We start from the raw sequence: 20,971 nt of genomic DNA, 5'->3' as shown, positions 1-20,971 counted from the left end.
GTAAAGCACAGTGATCAATGACATAGGTTACATTTCCAAGTGAATGGCAGGTCCAAAAGTAATAGCTGAGAGGGCCTTTCTTCAAAAACTCACTAACGGACAAGGCTCAGCATTGAGACAGGAGAATTAAGCCATCATTAAATTCTTAAAATCTGGCCTGTTAATGTCATTAACATTTAATAATCCTTTAAATACAATGCAAGTGGAAAACTGCAAGAACTCTATGCTTCCCTGATACATTTTTAAGAATTATTGTTTTATTTGGATGCGCTGTCACAGCACTACTGCAGTCACGAGTTACTTCATTCCAACATGATTGTCTGCAGATATTGTTTCTTGATGAGCTTGAAACATATTTCCCCATCTGCTTCTGTTGTCTTTATAAAGCTAATGCTTAAAATGATCATACTGGATGTTTCATTACTCTGAAAAAGAGAAGGAGGACTTGTGGCACCTTAGAGACTAACAAATTTATTTGAGCATAAGCTTTCGTGAGCTACAGCGTCCGATGAAGTGAGCTGAAGGTCATGACAGCTTATGCTCAAATAAATTTGTTAGTCTCTAAGGTGCCACAAGTCCTCCTTTTCTTTTTGCGAACACAGACTAACACTGCTGCTCCTCTGAAACCTGTCATTACTCTGAATACATTATAAGAAATTTAAACACAACTTACCCTGAGTTTTGGATTTTTGAGACTAGAAAAATAGTTTTCAAGCTGAAAAGGGAAAGATAAGATAGTCATTATACATATCAGAATACACTGATGCGTAAAACGCTGATTTCTAACAGGAGTACAAAATTGCAGATGTTCTGACAATTTTCCCCTTTGATAAGCTACATCAAGAAGCTATTTCCATTTCATTCTTTCTGGAAAAAGGCAAGCATGTGGCGTAATGGGACACAGTCCAAGCCACAACATGGTTTATCATCTTCAATGCAGCACATCCTTATTATAAAGCTTTGTGTTCTATATCTCTAGCCACCAGAAGGTTATTTTCAATAGGGGGCAACTCTATTCTAGTACTGAACGAAAGTAAAACATTTATCTCCATTCTAACATACACATCTACAACACAGGCAAACTAGAGCAGATTTACAAAACAAGGTTGTACAAGCAGGTTACAAAAATTCAGATCATGAAGGTGAAGTGTTTCTCCACAAAATAAGAGTTACATTTCTATGGGCTTTGTTTATGAAGCAAAAAAATAAAAATAAAGGTGAATGCACAGACGCATTTAAGATGCCTAGGCTAATGCTAGAGCAACTCAAAGTTTAATTCAGATTAAGAATTATTATAAAGTATCCTGATGCCCTAGCAGGAGATGCTTCACACATTTATTATACAGCACACTTTTAATTTTTTAAAAATTTCCTCTATAGTCTTTACTCAGAATGAAATAGCTATTATGTAGGAAAAACACCAGCAGAGTCAATGAATTATAATGCTAGAGGAATTTACATTTCTTCATATGTAAGTGTATTTTGACTCGTTTATTTACATACAGACAACCGCAGAGCTCCACAGAATTGCATCCTTTGAGAAGCCTGCTGCACGGAAGGAATCAAAGGTGAAGTGGAATTTGGATACGTGTATTGATGCTAAGAGACTATGGTGTGTGAATAAATTGTCCCCTGCCCCCAAGAACCATAATGCATGTCCCTAAATGCAAAAGGAAGATAGGGAAGAACCCTGAGAATTCCAGAGTATGAGACTAACACGGTGCTTCCAAGGGAAAAATGAAAGATTCACTGGCCTATGTTTATACTCACTATGGTGCGATCAATAGTATGCAGGTAGTAAGAAACTGGTTTCCCGGTCCATGAAACCGACCCTTTCAGTGGTGATAACTCCACAACTCTCATTATAGTGCCAATATCTGAAGGGAAAAAGGCCAGTTAGGAAATCAAGGTGAGCCCCATTTCCCACTCACATTTATCAAAAGTAAAAGTGGCCCAGCAGTTTCAGAACTGTGTTTTAACACAGCAACGGTAGCCTTAGCATACAGAACGCCTTCTACCCAGCCAAGCCAGTCCATGCAGGAACTCTGACCAGCTGCACGGTGGACTTAACCCTCTACCCCCAATATTTCAAAGTGATCTACATGGAATACACACACAGAGCCCTAATGCCAAGTGAGTAAACCCTTTCCGAAAGAGGATATATTCGGTCATATTATATAGTGCTAATTAACTGCTCAAATAGACCTGGAAACACTGTGGTCTAATTTATATATTTTAAGTAATTCGGTACTTTTTCCACATATCACTATGTGTTTAGGTAAAAATCTGTGATATGCAAAATGCATATTTAGGGTACATATGACAAAGCCTTGGCTGGGATGATTTAGTTGGTGTTGGTCCTGCTTTGAGAAGGGAATTGGACTAGATGACCTCCTGAGGTCTCTTCCAACCCTAATATTCTATGATTCTGTGATTGTATTGTTTTTATTCTGCTTGCAGATACTCAACCATTCCGGAGTAAAAGGAGCTACAGTGGGCTTTCAATCTAACAGTGAGCCCAACTATGCTTCCAAAATAACTTGTTCAAGGAACCCACTGACAATATCGCTACAACACTATGGACAGGGCCTTAATTTTGTTGGAAAGGGGTCACATATCCAGGATAAAGCTTTGACAGTAACCAAGGCCTTAAGCCTAGATACAGAATACTACTGGATCCTAGATACAGAATACTACTGGATCCTATCTACATAACAAATTGTAACAACCAAATGCCTGAGTGAATAGCATGACTGTGTAGGAGAGATTACAGATACTTATTTCTGCTGAAAGACGCTGATCCACCAGAGTCTGAATGTATATGAACATTATATGCAGACAAATATGAGGTTTAGGATACAGCCAGTATGATTTAACCAAACTTTTAAAAACAATTTTTGATCTGTCCCAAAGTCTCCCCTCTCACCATATCCCATTTTATTATTTCCCCCCTCCAGAAGAGGAATTAAGAATGTCCCAAAGAAGTTGGATTACAAAGAGCTTTAAAATAAGGTAACATTATTGTTACCAATGCAGTTTTATTAACTAAGCATTTAACCAGACAGATTTTAAAAGCAAAGCAATAACCAGAGGCAGAGTGTGCCAGCTGTGTCTCATCAGGGCAAAAACTGGTGAATAAAAATGTTTATGGGAAATCTGGTGAGATGAATGCATGAAGGACCACAGAACAAGAGAATGCACTTTCCTGTTACGTCAGGGAAACGCAGATTTTGGTGCCATGAGCTCTAAGTAGACAGTATTTCCCTAAAAGCTAAAAAAAATTTAAAAGCCATTAAGATTGGAATGAGGCCCAGGACTAGAACACTGCAGGCATATTTATTTGATATTGTATTTCCCATGTAAATTAGTAATTGGATGAGATTAGGTCCTGTAATTGAGTTTCCACACTTTCTCTCTGTACCCAATATTTGAAGGTCATTTCCTCTTAGGCCTTCTTATCTGAATTCCTATAGCAGTTTGTTTTTAGGGAAAGTAAACTCCTTTGCTGAGAGTTTGTGAGAGGGAGCCATTTTGGTCAGCATGAGACAGGTTGGATAGGATTAAGTGCTGATGACAAACTTTAGCTTTTAATATGCAAAGTCTCATCAATACTTAGAGAGCTGTGACATGTCTCTCTCTCTGATATTTGGAAGGCACCTGCCAACTTGGTGTTTAACTTTAACATACAACAGTAGCTGTCTACTGAGCTTTTCCCCTTTTGGGAAAAAAAAAAAAGTCATATATTGAACACCATATAGTCACATTTAAGCAAAGAGAAAGGCCAATCTTACCACTCAAGTTTCGACTGTTTATTCTAAAGTTTAGAGGTGCAAAAGGCTTTGAGGACACGATTCTGCCACCTGGGAAAAAAGATGTAAGTGATCCAGTTACCACTACTCTTTGACAGAAACTCTTTGGAGAAAGTAGGGGCTCTATATTGCTTTATATTTAGTGCCAGAATAGCAACCATGAACAGTTGCACTAACACCACTGGGTCACTTTAAAAAAGCTTGGGGGTTTTGTTTTTGGTAAAGATCCAGGCTATTCAAATAATAGTACCACTAGGTAGCTCTTAGATAGGGCTTTTCATGTACACATCTCAAAACATTCTAAAAGGTATAATTATCCCCATTTTATCGTTGGGGAAATATAGGCACAGACGCTGTGACCCAGGAACTTCTTACTGGCAAGGGGCAAGTAGGGGGTGCAGAGGGGTTAAAGGAATCTCCCGAGTGTGATATTTACATTCTAGCTTACCAAAAGAGTGTCGTCTGAGGTCTCACATAAAAGCTGATGTCACACTGATCGGCAACATCATTGCAAAACCCAAGAATGCATATTATGCAAGAAGTCACATATATACACTGAAAATTATGTTCTTAAATTCTGTGTCTAGGGGCTAGTCATCACCTGAAAAACAGGTTATCCAATTGTGTGTTTAAATGTAAATTAAGTATTGTGTAGTTCTCAGTGGGTCTCCACCCAACAGTCTGAACTGAATGCTAATGAAGGAGAGAGAAGTAACTGGGGAGGAAAAAACACGGAGGACGGTGGTGTTTATGCATCAAAGGTTTGCTCGGGAATATTCAGGGGATAAAGATGACACCCTGGCACTCTTCACTGAGGAAGTAAATGGGCAACAAGTTTGCTTTGCGAAAAAGGGGTCTTCATCAGGTTTGGATAAAAACGAAGAGCACAGCAGGCAGATGGGGGGAGAAGAAGGGCGCAAAGGGTGTGATAGACTTCTTTAGACAGGAGGTTAACAGTTTAGTCTGCAGAAAACGTGTTATGATTTTGTTTTAAATGTAACCATTTGTTTCCAATATTCTTACTCACTATCACTTGAATCTCTGAACTTTGGGGGGAAAAAACCATTCTTGTTTTCACTATAAATGTATCTAAATGCTGTGGTGTGAAGCAAAGTAGTGATCCTGAGCTGAATCTTACAACCCGTTTGGGACCAGTAAGCTTGGTAATTCAGTGAGCGCTCAGTGGAGAAGGGGCTGGACACTACAGGGAACGCTCACAGGGTTCAGGGGTTCCCATCATTAGCTTGTATGGAGGAAGTGACAGTGTGCAAGGCAGCACTTGTGTTGCCAGAGGCTGGTGGTTTCAAAGAGTTGATCCACCACAGGCACACGCAAGACTGCTTCCCATTAAGGGCAGGTGGTGGTGAGGTGCCTCACAACCCAGGATACCAACAGGGAGCGTCACAGAGATGAAGTGCCTTGCTGAAGGTCCTAGGTATGTAGGACCACAAAGGATCTCCTGGGTTACCGAGTCCAGTCCCCAGCCACCACAGTTAGAGCTGGGAAGAGAACCCACGTCTCCTGATTCCCAGTCCAGTACCCTATCTACTGGTGCATGATGCTTCCATGTCTCATGCCTCTATTAAATTAAATAAAAATTAAAACCCAGCTCTGAAGTAAAGCTAGAGAATCAAACATACTGCAACTCTTCTGACTTTGGTTGGTTTGTGTCACAGCTATAATGTTGTGGAATTTACTTATTTTATTTATGCCTAGGCTTGGCCTCAGAGGGAATAATCCTGCTTCCACAACTACTTAGAACTGTGATAGCCCACTCTATACATTTGCCTTACAATAGCAGTTAAACAACTATTTTTGTAATATGTGTCACAACCAAGTTAAATTGTCACGTGTTTGAAGGACTGAAGGGCAGGAATAAACTACCAAACTAAAAGTACTCCAGCCAAGTTAAAGACCATCATGACCTTGCTGGACATTTCCAACTGCTAGCTTTTACGGCCCAACTTCTCAGGAGGAAAAAACCCTGGGTATTTAACGGTAACACTTTCCATGTTAAGAAAAGGAGTACTTGTGGCACCTTAGAGACTAACCAATTTATTAGAGCATAAGCTTTCGTGAGCTACAGCTCACTTCCTCAGATGCATCTGAGGAAGTGAGCTGTAGCTCACGAAAGCTTATGCTCTAATAAATTGGTTAGTCTCTAAGGTGCCACAAGTACTCCTTTTCTTTTTGCGAATACAGACTAACACGGCTGTTACTCTGAAACTTTCCATGTTCAAATGTTACCTAATTAATACTCCATACCCACGTGACATAGATAAGTATAACGATCCCCATTTTAAACAAGAGAAACAGATGGACTGACTGACTGCTCAGTGGCACAGTACAACTGAACTCTAGAGATTCTAGCTTCCAGAGCCATGCCTAATCCATGAGACCACATGGCCTCTCAATAAACTACAATTCACCTAATGAATTTAGTACTAGTTGAACATGCTGAATTGATCTTGTGGTGTGTCTATATTAAAAATAAAACAAAAACAAAAACCCATACACCCCGGCTCAGTGAGTCTCTCAGCCTGCTTCAACTGACTGGGGCTTATACTACGGAGCTAAAAATAACAGAGTAGCCATTTGACCTCAGGCTGGAGCCTGGGCTCTGAGACCCAGTGAGCGGCATGGGTCTGGAAGCCCGGGACTCCAGCCAAAGCGGGAATGTCTACACTGCACTACACTACCTATTTTTAGCCCTGTAGCACAAGCCCCAGTCAGTTGACCCAGACTCAGATTTGCTGCCACAGGTCTCTTTTTGAAATGTAAACACACCCTTGGAGACCGAAACCTTATCACTGCCACAAGATATACAGCAAGAGCAGATTTCAGAGTAGCAACCATGTTAGTCTGTATTCGCAAAAAGAAAAGGAGGACTTGAGGCACCCTAGAGACTAACCAATTTATTTGAGCATAAGCTTTCGTGAGCTACAGCTCACTTCATCGGATGCATAAAGTGGAAAGTACAGTGAGGAGGTCTCCTCACTGTACTTTCCACTTTATGCATCCGATGAAGTGAGCTGTAGCTCACGAAAGCTTATGCTCAAATAAATTAGTTAGTCTCTAGGGTGCCTCAAGTCCTCCTTTTCTTTTAGCAAGAGCAGAGGCAATGCAAATTGCCCCAGTCATCAGTGTCCTTAAGGCTGGACATGAAGGGCCACCAGTAGGAAGAGAAGGCAGTCCAGTCTCCAGGTCCATTTAGACTTTGGTCTATATACTCAGACAAGAGGTAGAATCTCCAATTAGTAGCCATTGTGGTGGCTGTCCACGTGTCCATAGCTGTTCACAAGGAACAGAATGGAACCCACCAACCTGGCTTCAGATGACTGTAAATATGTCATCACCACGAACAGAGTATCTGAACCATAGAGATTGATACAGAAGGATCAGTTTCCTCATTAATAACCCCCTGAACCATCCGAACCCAAGCATACCACCACTGGTATAGTGCGTAATAGCCAGAAGAAAATATGACCAAACAAAACGAAATGAGACCAATCACTTTGGACAGTGAAATTGAGTAAAGTGTGAAAAGCAAGCTAGGATTAAAAGATTAATGGTTTAGAACTTTCAGTGTTAATCAAGGGAAGTGGTTTCTCCGTTTTTTCTAATCTGTGGGTAAATTCGTAGGACAAAGATCTATCACCACAATCCCTCACGATTTGGTTCTCAATGCGTTTTTCTATAGAGCACAACAAAGGGCTCTGCAGACTGTAGTTTCAGAAGCAATGATCTAAGGTGTTAGTGCAGGTTAGGAATTTTTAAATATAATCTTAGTGTTATTTTAAGTCCAGAACAAAGCTCTTTGAGCTTTAGATGTTGCTAAACTTGCATATAAATAGAGTATTTAAAGCTGAAAAACACATTCAGGATTAAATATTCAAAAAACATTATGAAAGGTGCTGCCATGGAAATGCCCTTCTGTCACAGAAACAATTTGCATACATATATAGTAGGAACATTTAAAACAACGCAATAGACCTTCTGGGATGTCTTATGATTCCAAAAGACTTAAACTGGAGGCTGGTTGCTAGAGATAGCACATCAGGAACAGACAGCATGCTGCAGCAGCTAGTAAACCCTGAATCTACTACTGCACAGCAAAAAAAACCCAGCGGAATATTCAGCAGCTCCCATAGTGAACAGGAAACCAACGGAAAAGAGTTTAAGTTCGATGTGTTACCTTCCTTCATGTTTGCAAATCGCTCCTTCAGTTGGTGATCCACCTCAGGACCAAAGGCAAAATTATTCACAAAAATAACACTGCAAGATAATGGTCTAGTTATTAAATAGGAACAGACAAATGGCATCTTAATTTTATATACACTGCTACTTCTATGCAATCAGCTATATTCTATGAATGATGTGCATGGTTCTGAAACAAGAGAATGCTATATATCCTGAGGGCGTATAGCTATTTTACTCAAGAAACCAAAAATTTCTACTTGCAAGCTACACAAAGTAATAAGCTATAAATAGTCAGTATTCACAGTACTTCTTTGCTGAAATGTTGCATATGAAAAAGTATCATATTAGGACACTTCCATTCATCAGATCAGCAGCTTCTGCACCATGAATTCATAAGTTAAGAACTACACTGCCAAGTTTCACTATCATAATATTAAAAGTATGTTCATCATGCCTCCATAATGTCTGGTGGGCCTTTTACAGTGTATATGAACATAGCTACCGCTAACATGTTCATGACACTTGTTAAATCTCACTTAAGGAATGGTGACAGCCCATCTTGACCGACAGCTGTTGAATCCAATTATACTTTTGGTAATTTGAAGAAGTATTTACAAGTAATAATTTATTTACAAAGTACCCCCCACCCCCACAAATGATGGTGAAATTCGACAGGTCTTTTCACAAGGTTAACAGTCAGGCATTCAGTTGAGAATCGTGTTCTCTTAGCTCTTTCCCAACAAGCCTTGCTATCTCTAAGGCTGTCTTTGGCTCTATCCTACACTGGAAACATTTATGGTTTTCGTGGTTTTAGTGATTAAATCTAGCAAGGGATTCACCACCCCCCAAAAATATTTAAGCCTTGAAAAGAGAAATCGAACAAGTTGCAAGACAACATGGCCATGTGAAGATGAAAAGTGTCATGAAGTGAAAAAAAAAAATGTAAGAAACAGGACACATTACAAATGGAGAATACACGTTACACTGGGTGTAATTTTGAAAGCATTTAACTTTGGGTCAGATATGGTGTTTCCAAATGTCTTCTATTCCCACTGGCTTCCGTGGGAAATAAGGATGCTTGACACCTCTCAGAAGATATTCAGCACTTTGCAGGATCAAGCTCTTCAGGACTTTTTTCAGCCAATGCCATCTATTTTATAAGAATTTATTTCTTTGCAAGTGATACTAACTTAGATTCTTCTTTCCCCTTCTGGTGCCTCCATACAACACACATACTTAAAGGGCACTAGGTTTAAGAGACGTAGCCAAAACTATTTAAAAACCACAATTTTAAAAAAAAAAATTATATGCCAATAAAAAAATATCTTTTTTTCTGCCCACCCCTGCTCTTACAAAGATGGGAAACTTGTCTGGCAAGCAAGGCCAGTATGGGCTCCTTTCATCCTGCTTCCCACCACTATGCCAAAAAAAACCTACTGAACACAGCCACATGCATTAAAGTCACTAGAGAATTTTAAGGGGAGAAAGGGAAAAGAAATAAAGTCCACTGAAATCTTTTTAAAATGTTCATTCTGATGGAGTATTTACTATGAACATTGGAGACCAAAATAACTTGGCTTTCTCCTTATTTGGTTTATTGCCTTTTCAGTGCAGACTGCTAAACCACAAGTGCAGACAGTATGAATAATAAATGCCACACATCTTGCTTAAGCATCAGCGGTTGTGAGAGCACAAATATGAACAATTGTATGCGTTCAAAAGTGAACATGCATTTTTAAGAGTTTGAACCTTTGGAACTCCTATTATCTACTTTGTTAGAAGCACAATTTAGATTAGGTAACTGATGCTGTTGGATCGGCGATGGCGTCATAAAACCCTTTAGCCAAATGAACTAGTTAGGAGTGCTCTTAAAAATCCAAGTGGCTATCATCATCATGAAGGCCACCACCTAGGATGCTCACGCTGCTTACAACAGAAAATGAAGGAGGAAATTTCACTATTAGGTAATTGGCTTGGGCCAAAATATCAAATGATCAATCAATCAAAGCATTCTTTAAAATAGCAGATGTTGACTAATTTGCAGTCACAAAAACTCAAATGACTAAGGCTTGAGGATGAAAAACTAATTTTTGCTTTAAGAACTTTTGTGGGAAGGAGGAGATGGTTGTGGGCTGGTAGGAAGACAATCAACTGCATACTATTCAAAGTAACAAAGAATAGCCATCATTTACTGCCACAGATCTACCAGTGTCTCCATGTGCAATAGGAGACAACCTATAGCAGAGGTTTGCTCGAGGCTAGGCCTGATCTGGACTCAAGCCCAAGAGGGTCGAATCAATTTCCAACCTAAGCCTGAGTCAGTGCAGCTGCTGCCTCCTCCCCCAGGGATGGCTCTCCTCCTGCTGTCCTTGGAGTCAGTGGGTGCATGAGCCAGTGGCTGCATGCCCCGCTCTTGCCAACAGCTGCCCCCATTGCTTTGCTTGTGCTGCAAAAGTGAGAGGTGCTGTGACTCCTCTGCGCACTCACTCCATTGCAGCATGTGTGCTGCTAAGCATGCGTGCTTCTGCCAGCAGAAGCAGGATATGTAGCCACCACTGCACCACTCCACAGGCCGGAGAAGGAGAGCCAACTCCACTCGAGCCAACACTGGTAGTCAGGTTCCGTCGGGTTGCAGGGCTCTAATCTACAGCCTATATTAAAAATTGTTCCAAAGAAATGGAAGAGAGCTGGAAGGGGTATAGAGGGATGTGTGTGTAAAGACGCAAACAACTAATAAAGCAAAACCACACCACACTGCAGGTCTGGGACAAGTCTGCCCACAAATTAAAAGGCAGCCCAAGAAGTCTAACTGGGGTACATAACGCAAAAATCAGCCTGGCAGATGCCTTTCCTGGAGTGTGCTCTTAAATATGGTCTTGGAAACTGTCCATAACTTGCCACAGCCCTGAAGAGTTTCAATAAGCCTTTTTGTCAACTGTTTTCCATCTCTCCAAGAAAGGGGGTGGTCTAGGAGCACATCTGCCGTTAACCATTTTTTCTTGTCTATCCATCATGGTACATGATTAATATCTACTAACAAGGCTCTATGAATATGAAACCATTCACAAAAATTTAGGAGTGTTTTGAACCATGACATTTCCCTCTTCAGCAGCAGTATGCCACAGGTTGGGGGTTGTTGTTTTTTTGGTTTGTTTGTTTTTTTAAATAAAAGAGTCCATCTCTAAATACAGATCTTCAGTTTGGGTGAATATTCAACTATCCAAGAGGATCAATGCAACAGAATAGCCGATTTCAATTAGCTCAGCCTTACTATCAAGGTAAGCAGCTATCCCAGCCACATGAAGTACCAGCCACTCAAGCTGGTGCTTACACAGAAGTCACCGATAGACTAAAGGAAATGCAAACACAAAAGGGGTCTACTCTAGCTGTGCAAGAGGAATTTATGCTGTGAACTCCCACTAATTCTTCTGGGAATGCATGAAAACCCATTCCTCCAGTCAGATATCAGGCTCCCCATATTGCTAGCATGGAAGCTCACATATAGGCTTTCAATATTAGCTACGGAAATTCTGTATTACAAGTTGGCCATTCTCCCAATTTCCATTATGATACACTGACAAATATTACACATTCATAAAGCCACAATCAACTGTTCTACCGTACCTTGTGTTTGCAATTCTTTCTTTCCATTCTTCGGAGAGGAAGTCACCTCTTTCCAGCTATAAAAATAGACAAAAATGTGAATGTCTCTTTCAGCTTTGTAAACGGCAAGGCTAACATACTAGACTCAGTGATGCTGGTTATGAATAGGGCCACTTGAAATCTTCAGGAAATGCCTCAGGGAGAAAACTACCCCACATCCCGTCAAAAAACTCCATTCACTCCCCAAGACAAGGAGTCTTGCCCACTCCCTATATCCAGATGTCCTTTTACCCTCAAGGAGGAGCTAATCATTTACTGCCCACCATCCAAATATTGCAACACCACACAAGATTTTATTGACTCATCACTGCAGTACCCAAGTTCATCACAGACACTAAATGAATGCATCTTCTCAAACCCCCTGTGTGTGAGAGGTGGGGGGAGGAGAGGGGAACTATTCCCATTTTACAGATGGGGAACTGAAGCATGAAGATTTAGGCCAAAATCTGCAAACGTGTCCACTAGGTTAGGTTTCCTCAACGGCTGGGTGCTCACCTTGACACCCCCAGGACCCGATTTTTCAGGGATGTTGAGCGTCTTCAGCAACCATTGACTTTCACTGCAGTAAGCATAGAGCGTCTTCACCAAAGGCACTACAGTGGCGTAGTTATGCCAATGTAGCACTTCGAGTGTAGACGTGTCCTAAATTACCTTGATATTTGAAGTGTTCTCTAAAAATTACTAATTTGCAGTATTCTCTGTAATTACAACATGCAATATTGTAAATACTGAATTAGCTGCACCTGGTTAATGAAGAAAAGTATTTCCATGGTGCTGGTTATGACATATGTCTAGTATGCTCATATACCTGGGTTAAACATGAAAATGTTTTTCCCGTCCACCCAACCAAGAAGTAGCCATATTATAATTCACGTGGACCACACAACCATGTTCAAACATGGTTATTTTTCTACAGTAGAAGCTAATGCACATTTAGCCAGTGCTTGGCTAAAATCTGCACAAGAAATGGGAAACTGGCATTAAAAGGGGTAGACATTTTGGCCTCATCTACACTACAAAAAAGCCATGTTTAAACACTGCTGTGCCCAACTGTGTTATAAAACAGGGGTTCTCAACCGTTTTCTTTCTGAGCTCCCCCCCCGCCATGCTATAAAAACTCCACAGGCCCACCTGTGTCACAACAACTGGTTTTCTGCATATAAAAGCCAAGGCCGGCATTAGGGGATAGTAAGCAGGGCAATTGCCTGGGGCCCCCGTAAAGCAACATTGCTCAGGCTTCGGCGTCAGCCTCGGGTGGCAGGGCTCAGGGCCCGGGCTTCAACCCCATGCAGCAGGGCTTCAGCTTTCTGCCCTGAAACCCAGTGAGTCTAATGTTGGCCCTGCTTGGTGGCCCCCCTGAAACCTGCTCGCAGCCCCCCAGGAGGCCTCGGACCTCTGGTTGAGAACCACTGTTATAAAACAGTTTCTTATCTCCAGTTACCAGATAACTGGTACATTTCTCAATATGGAAGCAAAGAAGAGGACCCTGCACCAGTGACCCACCACCACTTAATTAAAAGCAGTGTGGAAATTATGTGATGCGTAAGAACATAAGAACAGCCATACTGAGTCAAACCAAAAGTCCATCTAACCCAGTGTCCTGTCTTCCGACAGTGACCAATGCCAGGTGTGCCAGAAAGAATGAACAGAACAGGTAAAGTGATCCATCTCCTGTTGCCTATTCCCAGCTTCTGGCAAACAGAGGCTAGGGACACCATCCCTTCCCATCCTGCCTAATAGCCATTGATGGACCTATCCTCCAGGAACTTACCTAGCTCTTTTTTGAACCCTGTTACAGTCTTGGCCTTCACAACAACCTCTGGCAAGCAGTTCCACAGGTTGACTGTGTGTTGTGTGAAAAAATACTTCCTTTTGTTTGTTTTAAATCTGCTGCCTATTAATTTGGTGACCCCTAGTTCATGTGTTTTGAGAAGGAATAAATAACATTTCCTTATTTACTTTCTCCACACTAGTCATGATTTTATAGACCTCGATCATATCCTCCCTTAGTTGTCTCAACCATTTACGGGCTTATATCCCTACTGTAGCAGTATCCCTTCAGCCAATGAGGCGGGAGAACTGCCTGCTGCGAAGTTTGATAGTATAAGAGGGGCTTTTTAATTATTATTTTGGGAAGTGAAGAGAGCTAACCACCCATCATCCCTCAGGTCATAGTTCCATAGTAGTGTTACTGACCTTCACCAGCCCCAAGGGAGAACGCAAGCAGCCCCAAAGTGGAGATCTCAATTTGAGATCTCTCAACAGTGCCGAAGTGGCACAAACAAAAATCCCCAAAATTTCATTTGGGACAAGAACTGGTAAGGAAGTGTGAGCTCTTCCCTGGTAATTAAACAGCTACACAGCCAGCTTCTAATGGGATATTGCATTGCTTAAGTACAGAATGCTGTACGGTCGAGGTCACACAGGAAAACCACAGCCTGTCAGTGTGAGATGACAACAGCAGCAGTAGGGATGCACTCAGTCTCTTCCAATCAGTGTACCCACCCCCACAGTGCTCTCTCTCACATATAGCAATTTAATCTCCTTAGTGAATAATGAATGGAAAGGACCATCTGTAATGCAGATATTTTCATCTGATTAGACAACGCAGGGGACCTGCTTTATCTAAACGGATAATTAGCTCACTGAAATCCACTTCAGAGAGCAGCCAGCCCCCATTGTTTCTAAATTTAGAAGCAGAGGCAGGTTTTCCCTCCCCTTTTCAGACAGCTAGGTTTGCTCTTCAGAGACTGCAGGAATATGCTCACAGTAGCTGATGTCTGCAACTCAGAGCAAACTGGCAGGTCACACCCATAGGAAGCAACAAGAGACACTACTGCAGGTCTATATTCATTATAATGGATAACAACAGCTGCTTCTGAAGGCCAAGTCCCCTTTCCCAGAGCTTTGGGCTCCAAAATATAACAGCAGCTAATATTCTCTCCCCAGACTTGCATTGGAAGGCTCTGCGGTAAAGCTCTGACTGCACAATGCCATAAATACACAAAGTCTCATTCTAGCAGACTCAGGGCAAAGTGCTTGGCTCACAAAAACAGTTAACTCTGCCTGGAAAAGTACACATGGTTATTTTTAAGCCCCTGTTCATTGCAAAAATAACTAGAGGCAATAATCCAAACCTCTGAAACGTGGCATCATGTCAAAGCCACAGGGGACGTTTGGAGGGCTTTTCAAATACCAAAACATCGAGTTTCCCGCTGAAATAGGGCATTCAAAAATATTTAGGACAAATACACATCCTGCCCACACCCTGACTACAGAGAACTCACTGTTAAACAACTGAAGCTTTTAAGCACAGACAATGACAGTTATGTGCCTACAAAATACATCAGTGCAAGGGATATCAAGGAAGCTTGAGATACTGATTAGTGCTTTACAAAACTCACTGTTTTTGTTCTGAAGCGAGACTTTTGTGAAAAAGGCAACACATGGCATCCAGGACACACCCAAGCCTACCAGAAAAGCTAGGTGAGGCCTGCAGGCTACAAGAGAGGGGGAGAAAAGACACTGCTGTAGGGACTACATATATCCACCATTAATGCACCCAAGCTCATTTGTGGGGTTGGGACGGGGTAAGTAAATACCTAGGCGAGTGAGATTTCCTTCTATGATACAGTCTGCTTGAGTGAGAGGGATAAATCAAGTGCACAACTCCAAGCAGCCATCAGACCTATCTACAGTCTCAGTAAAATTTGGAAAGTTAGACTCATACATATATTATAATACATACTGCGGCCACGAGTGCAGGGGACTGGACTAGATGACCTCTCAAGGTCCCTTCCAGTCCTATGATTCTCTTATCTGGATTCCCTGTTCTCCATTCCCAGCCCTCGTACCTCCCATATCAAAGTGTTGGGAAGGCTGGATAAAGAACGCTATGATCCAATCCACTCTTGATTTTAAAAAGCCAAAGCCAGACAAACAAGGTTTTGCAAAATAACAGTGAACCCTAGTTTTACCCTCATCTTTAACCAAATTTACACCCGTGTTCACACTGGATTTAAAAGTTCATTAAGGCAACTCTGAAGCAGACCACTTGCTGTATGAATGCCCCAAGACACCACTACAGTCCAGCAGGGATTTGGGGACTACAAATGGCTACAGTAGGACTCCATGGAAACTTGTATAACTCCACTGGGGGTGGGGGCAGGAAAGATTACACGCTGTATAACACTGACCTACACCCCCGCCATACCTTAAGAGTCTACATGTTTTCCTTCACTTTACGCCAAGGCTCAGGCATTGGAAAGAGTTTTCCCCTATGGCTAGAGCAAGCTCTTTCTGGCAGCAGGGGAAGAGCAAGGGAATTGCTCTGTCATCAATCCAGACCAAACCAGAAAAAGCTCAACCTTTCACCATACTGAAAATTAGATGTGTGAATTTGGCAAAGTACCATATGTCTGTGTTAACTGCAATACTGAGTTTTTAAGCTTTAATTTGATAACTGAACATGTGCTGAAATTCCCCAAGAAAGACCCTGTAATTATCCAGTTCTAATCACCTAAGAAAAACGCCAATTTCCTTGGGACAACAGTTACCCTGAAAAAAAGTTTGAAACTAACCTTGCAAACTTTCAAGGAACTAGTTCCATGGAAACAGATACTAGAAAATATTCTTTTACCGTAAAAAACAAAGAAAGAATTAATAGATAATGAATGGGGTTTAGGTTTGCGGTGGAACACTCTTGTCCAAAAGACTCAAGTGACCCACAGCGGGATACGGTGTCCTAAGCAACAATGTGAAGGCACTAATAGCCACAGATGGTGGGTTTTTTCCAAGTGGTTTATGTTTTCACAGAAAGGAGAGAAAAGAGCAACCTCTCTCCTACAATTTCTCCAGTCTTCTGCTCTCTCCTGCCCAAAATAGGAACTCTGACCTTTAAGTTTCAGTGATAACCCATTATTAGCAGCTGAAGCTCAGCAAGTGCCTTGAACTCCAAAATGGCTCAAGATGTTTTACACCAGCTGGAGAAGTTTACAATGCAATTATGGACTGAAAAGTGACAATGTTAAAATGGCATCTGCTTACTCAACAGATCTGCCTGTGTGTGTATTCTGACTGTGCAAATTCTGTATGCGGACTCTTCTCACTAAAATGTATCTTATTCCTTTTTATTCTTGTTAGCACTGGAGACCAAATGCAATGGGAATGCAGAAGAGCAACCTAGATATTTTATTTACTTGTTTGTTTAGGTCTGTGAATCAACAGAATTCTTAACTGAGTTCTGATTTCAGAATCCATTGCTGGTGATGATGCTTCATCCAGGAGAGAGAACAATTCAGTTCTCAAATTCCAGGCCACCTTTGAGGGACTGGACTAGGGAAGACCCATTACCTGACTTGTAAATTGAGCACACTAGATATGGAGTCAACGTGAACCCCAAGATGTTATTCTGTCAGTCATTTTTCAGAGTACAAACACAGAGCCAGTTGTACTAAAGTCAAACTATGGATACCTAGCTATGAGCAAAAAAAATTCATGCTGGAGGAACAGTCGGATTTACTGCTGTCTCATGTCTGTCACAGTTTTGACTTTTGGAGCAAGGCAGCAACAATAAGCATAAACTTAATACCACTGTCCAAATAATTTATTCAAAGCAGCGGCTAGGATCGGAGACTTGTTCCCACGAATTTCTGCCAATCTTCCCGTCCTCCTCCCCCCCAACTCTGTAGTCTTCTGAAAATATTTAACTTTATAATTTTTTAATCCAGTTGCATGGAATTTACACAGTTAAAATCTAGTTGGTCACAAACCACTCCAGTCCTTAGTCATATTGACGATTGTCACCGACTAGGCTCTCAAGAGCCCCCTGAAAACATCTAGTGCGCTCCTTCTCTGAGATAATGGGTGGTGGTAACCAAGCCATTTTACAAGCAGCAAAAGAGGATTCTCAAGTGCGGCTGCATTGTCTATCACCACTACATTCCATACACTCAGATGAAGCTTTTCAGCCTTGTGCCTTCCAAAGCATTCTAGTCACGGTGGTAACAGCCTGTATTACTACAGAGGTAATAGATGGAATTACTGTCTTACTGCCAAAGACAAGATGGCTTCTCAGCACGTTGCCATGTGGGAGAACTAAATATAGAAGGATTTGGGACTCATTTCCGTTACCCAATGTCCATACCACAAGCATTAAGGAAAGAGTCCATTACAATCCACCAGGAAGTACATATTCTTAGCTAAGATATGTTGACTTGGGGGAAAACTGTTCGTTATCTGATTCTGGTCAGGGCTAGAGATACACGTACATATACTGCCAGCAGATTAGTGATGAAAAAGAGGTGTTAGAAGCCAAAAAAAAGAGCGAGTAAAATCTGCCATGTATATGATAAGGAGGTGATGAGAAAATTTGCAAGCCTAGTTGACCTAATGTTAGAATCCTAAATTCATACAGAACAGTGGTTTTCAAACTATTTGTATTGGCAACTCCTTTGACACAGCAAGCCTCTGAGTGTGACCCCACTTAAAAATTAAAAATGAAGGGGACGTAATCTCATTTAACGGGGGCTCGGGGATGCCAGCCTCACGGAGCTGGCCGCTTGAGACCCCCATGTAACCTCTTGTGATCTTCTGAGGGGTCACAACCCCCCAGTCTGAGAACCCCAATATAGAAGGTGACCCGATTTTTAGTGGTGCCATGAACCTCAGCTTGTCACTGACTTCAATGGGAGCTCAGCTGCTCAATAGCGTTGAAAAAGCAAGACACTTATTTGGGAGCCTAACTTTAAGCATGTAAGTTTGCAAATTTTGGCCTCAGTCCTTACCATTGGAGGAAAGGTTATAAAAGCCAAAGACCTGAACAAAAATAAGCAGTCTTGTTTCCATTATAGTGTCAGATTCTGCTACATGTAACATACAATGTGGCAATACTCACAGCCTAAAGCAATCAATACATATTCAGTATTTCAGTCTAGGTTCTGTCCCTATTCTTTAAATTACATGGATCATAAGTGAAATATCTTCAGTAAAGATTTCTTTCTTATAATGCCAGCTGGGTAGCACCCTGGAAGGCTGCCATATGGCCATTTCCTGGGAAGGAAGGCCTGCATACAGTTTCACAGCAGGAAAGAGTTTGCAGCCTTGACATTAATCCAACTGCAAACTACTCCTATCATGAAATCAGCATATATCTAATGGAACAGTGCCACACACTATATGTCAGTTTCAGTAAGGGGATATTTTGAGACAGGCAACATTGTCACCTTAATCCAGCAGATGGCCTACTTCTCAAGGAGAAGTAAGAGTGCCCTTACATTCAAGGCTGGTCACTGGACATGAGAGTATTATGAGACTTGAGTTCTCTGTAAATGAAAAATTAACCTTCATGCCAAACCCTGACTACCAACAAGAGGCCATTTGATAATATTGGGAAATTCAAAGGCAAGTAGATCAGACTGGTCCAGTAGCTTAGCCATAGAGCTCTGTGCAAATCACATGAGAGACCAGGATCTGTTTGTGTCAACTGCTCTCAGGCTAGGAGTGCCGCAGTGGTAGCTAGCTGAAACCTCAGAGAAGGGAAGATTCCCTTGAATCACCCAATGGCAATTCCTCCAAATGATTAGGGAACAACACTGACCCAACTCAACCCTCCTTGACTAGAAGCATGGCAGCTATGAGATCTGAAACTTTTTTTTTTTTTTTAAGAGAAGATTGGGATAAAGATACACAAACAAGCAGGGGTATTCTCAGGGTTCTGAGAAAGCCACTATAGAACAAGATTACATGAATTTCTCACAGGTAAGTGTCTAATCAGGGAGCAATTTTCTTAATGATGTTTGAATGTGGGAGCAGAAAACAGCCTGAGTAACGAGAGTTTATAAGAAAGGGGCTTCCAAGAATTTCTGCAAGCCTCAATAACATTCCCAACAACACACACCAAATGTCAAGTGAGTCAAGAGGAGGGCTCTGGGAGGTTGTCTTTCAGAAAGCATCACTCAGCAGCAGCAAGATAAAGGCCAGGAAGCTGCTTCTTAGCTGGGGAAGGGGAGGAGGGGGACCTGTAAATTCTGAACATCAGTAATAAGTGGAGCACAAAGATTTTCAGCTGAGTTTCACTCACTGTGTATTCTGCATGTTTTTTCCCATACCATTTCATCCACTTTCTGAACTCTCTGTCCATCGTCTAGAAGAGGGAGGAAAAACAAAACCACCCATTAGGACATCTCGCAATACCAGTTATATGATAGTGAGAGAAGAGGCAACTCTGACAATGCTCACGGGCCTATAAGAGTTCTTTGCCATTAACACTTGAATGGGACTGCTGGAAAATCCTAGACACACATACTGAAGGTCTACCCTTCTAGTTCCCCTGGGGAAACTCCTTCACTTCACTGGGGCCAAGGTATCAAGGCTGACTTATTCTGTTCTCCCCTCTCCAGGGAAGCCTTAAAGACACTTTGAGTTGACACTGCTCAGTAGTCTGCCAAGGATGGTGCTACATAATTCCAGAGCAAGCAGAAGGCAGTGAACATAGTCCTACCGGAGCCCAGCTAGCGAAGGGGCGTAAAGACAGGTCTGCTTGGGCGAACGAGAAAGCAGTAGTAGGCAAGCTTCTTTCAGTTACGATTGCCATTGCCTTGCAACACACTGCCAGCAGCCAGGGGGGAAGGGAGGGTGCTTCGATCTATGACTAAAGAGACTAAGGTTACACAGGATGGCAGGCAGCTGTGGTTCAAACCCAGCTAGTTGGCAGTGGGTTTCCATTGCCAGGCGCGGGAGAAAGGAGCTTCAGACCTTCACATCCAGACAGCAGTGCTGCTTCTAATTTGCCCCCAGACTATTTTTCTGAAAGCTTACCCCTTCCCATAAACTGGGGGTTTGGAAGACCTGGTGTTTCTGCACTGTGGCAGTGAGGGTCAGTTATGCCTACTCACCCCATTTAAAACTAAAACGGACGTACACTGGGAAGAGCGAGAAAGAGTCACAATTTAAGACCTACTGAAACTGCAAACTTGGGTCCACATATTCAGGGCTCAGATTGGGAGGAAAGAAATGGTATTCAAGTTTCATCCACCATCCCAAGCTCCACTTACAGTCTCAGATCAGCTGGAGGTTTCTGATGTTATGTCAGCTGTGAAACATTTTGTGCTGACATTTGTATTCCCATTAGGCTTCAGAGTTAACACACCCAATTAACAACAAGACAGTTCACACCACTCAGAAATATTGTTTCAATCTCCAGAGTCAAAAGACAGTGAAACATCAGTTCACATTTCAGAAGATTTTTTTCAAAACCACAGACTAGAAACTTAGGGTTTTTTCCCCCCTATTTAAGTGAA

General features: G+C 41.8%; 1 protein-coding gene across 5 annotated transcripts in view; it reads right to left on the bottom strand.

Moving 5' to 3' along the window:
• DOT1L (DOT1 like histone lysine methyltransferase) overlaps positions 1-20,971 on the bottom strand; it is a 95,870-nt gene that overhangs the window by 29,863 nt on the left and 45,036 nt on the right. For all 5 annotated transcript variants that reach the window (XM_084614181.1, XM_084614185.1, XM_084614184.1 and 2 more), the window contains exons 7-12: positions 19,753-19,815; positions 11,634-11,689; positions 8,005-8,084; positions 3,792-3,860; positions 1,771-1,877; positions 674-715 (exon numbers count right to left, since the gene is read on the bottom strand). In XM_084614181.1, the coding sequence (XP_084470307.1) occupies positions 674-715; positions 1,771-1,877; positions 3,792-3,860; positions 8,005-8,084; positions 11,634-11,689; positions 19,753-19,815 (417 nt within the window). The remainder of the gene's footprint in view (positions 1-673; positions 716-1,770; positions 1,878-3,791; positions 3,861-8,004; positions 8,085-11,633; positions 11,690-19,752; positions 19,816-20,971) is intronic.

Source organism: Lepidochelys olivacea, assembly GCF_965140295.1.
Source record: "Lepidochelys olivacea isolate rLepOli2 genome assembly, chromosome: 25".
Taxonomy (NCBI): Eukaryota; Metazoa; Chordata; order Testudines; family Cheloniidae; genus Lepidochelys; species Lepidochelys olivacea.
This window is presented reverse-complemented; position numbering and strand designations above follow the sequence as displayed.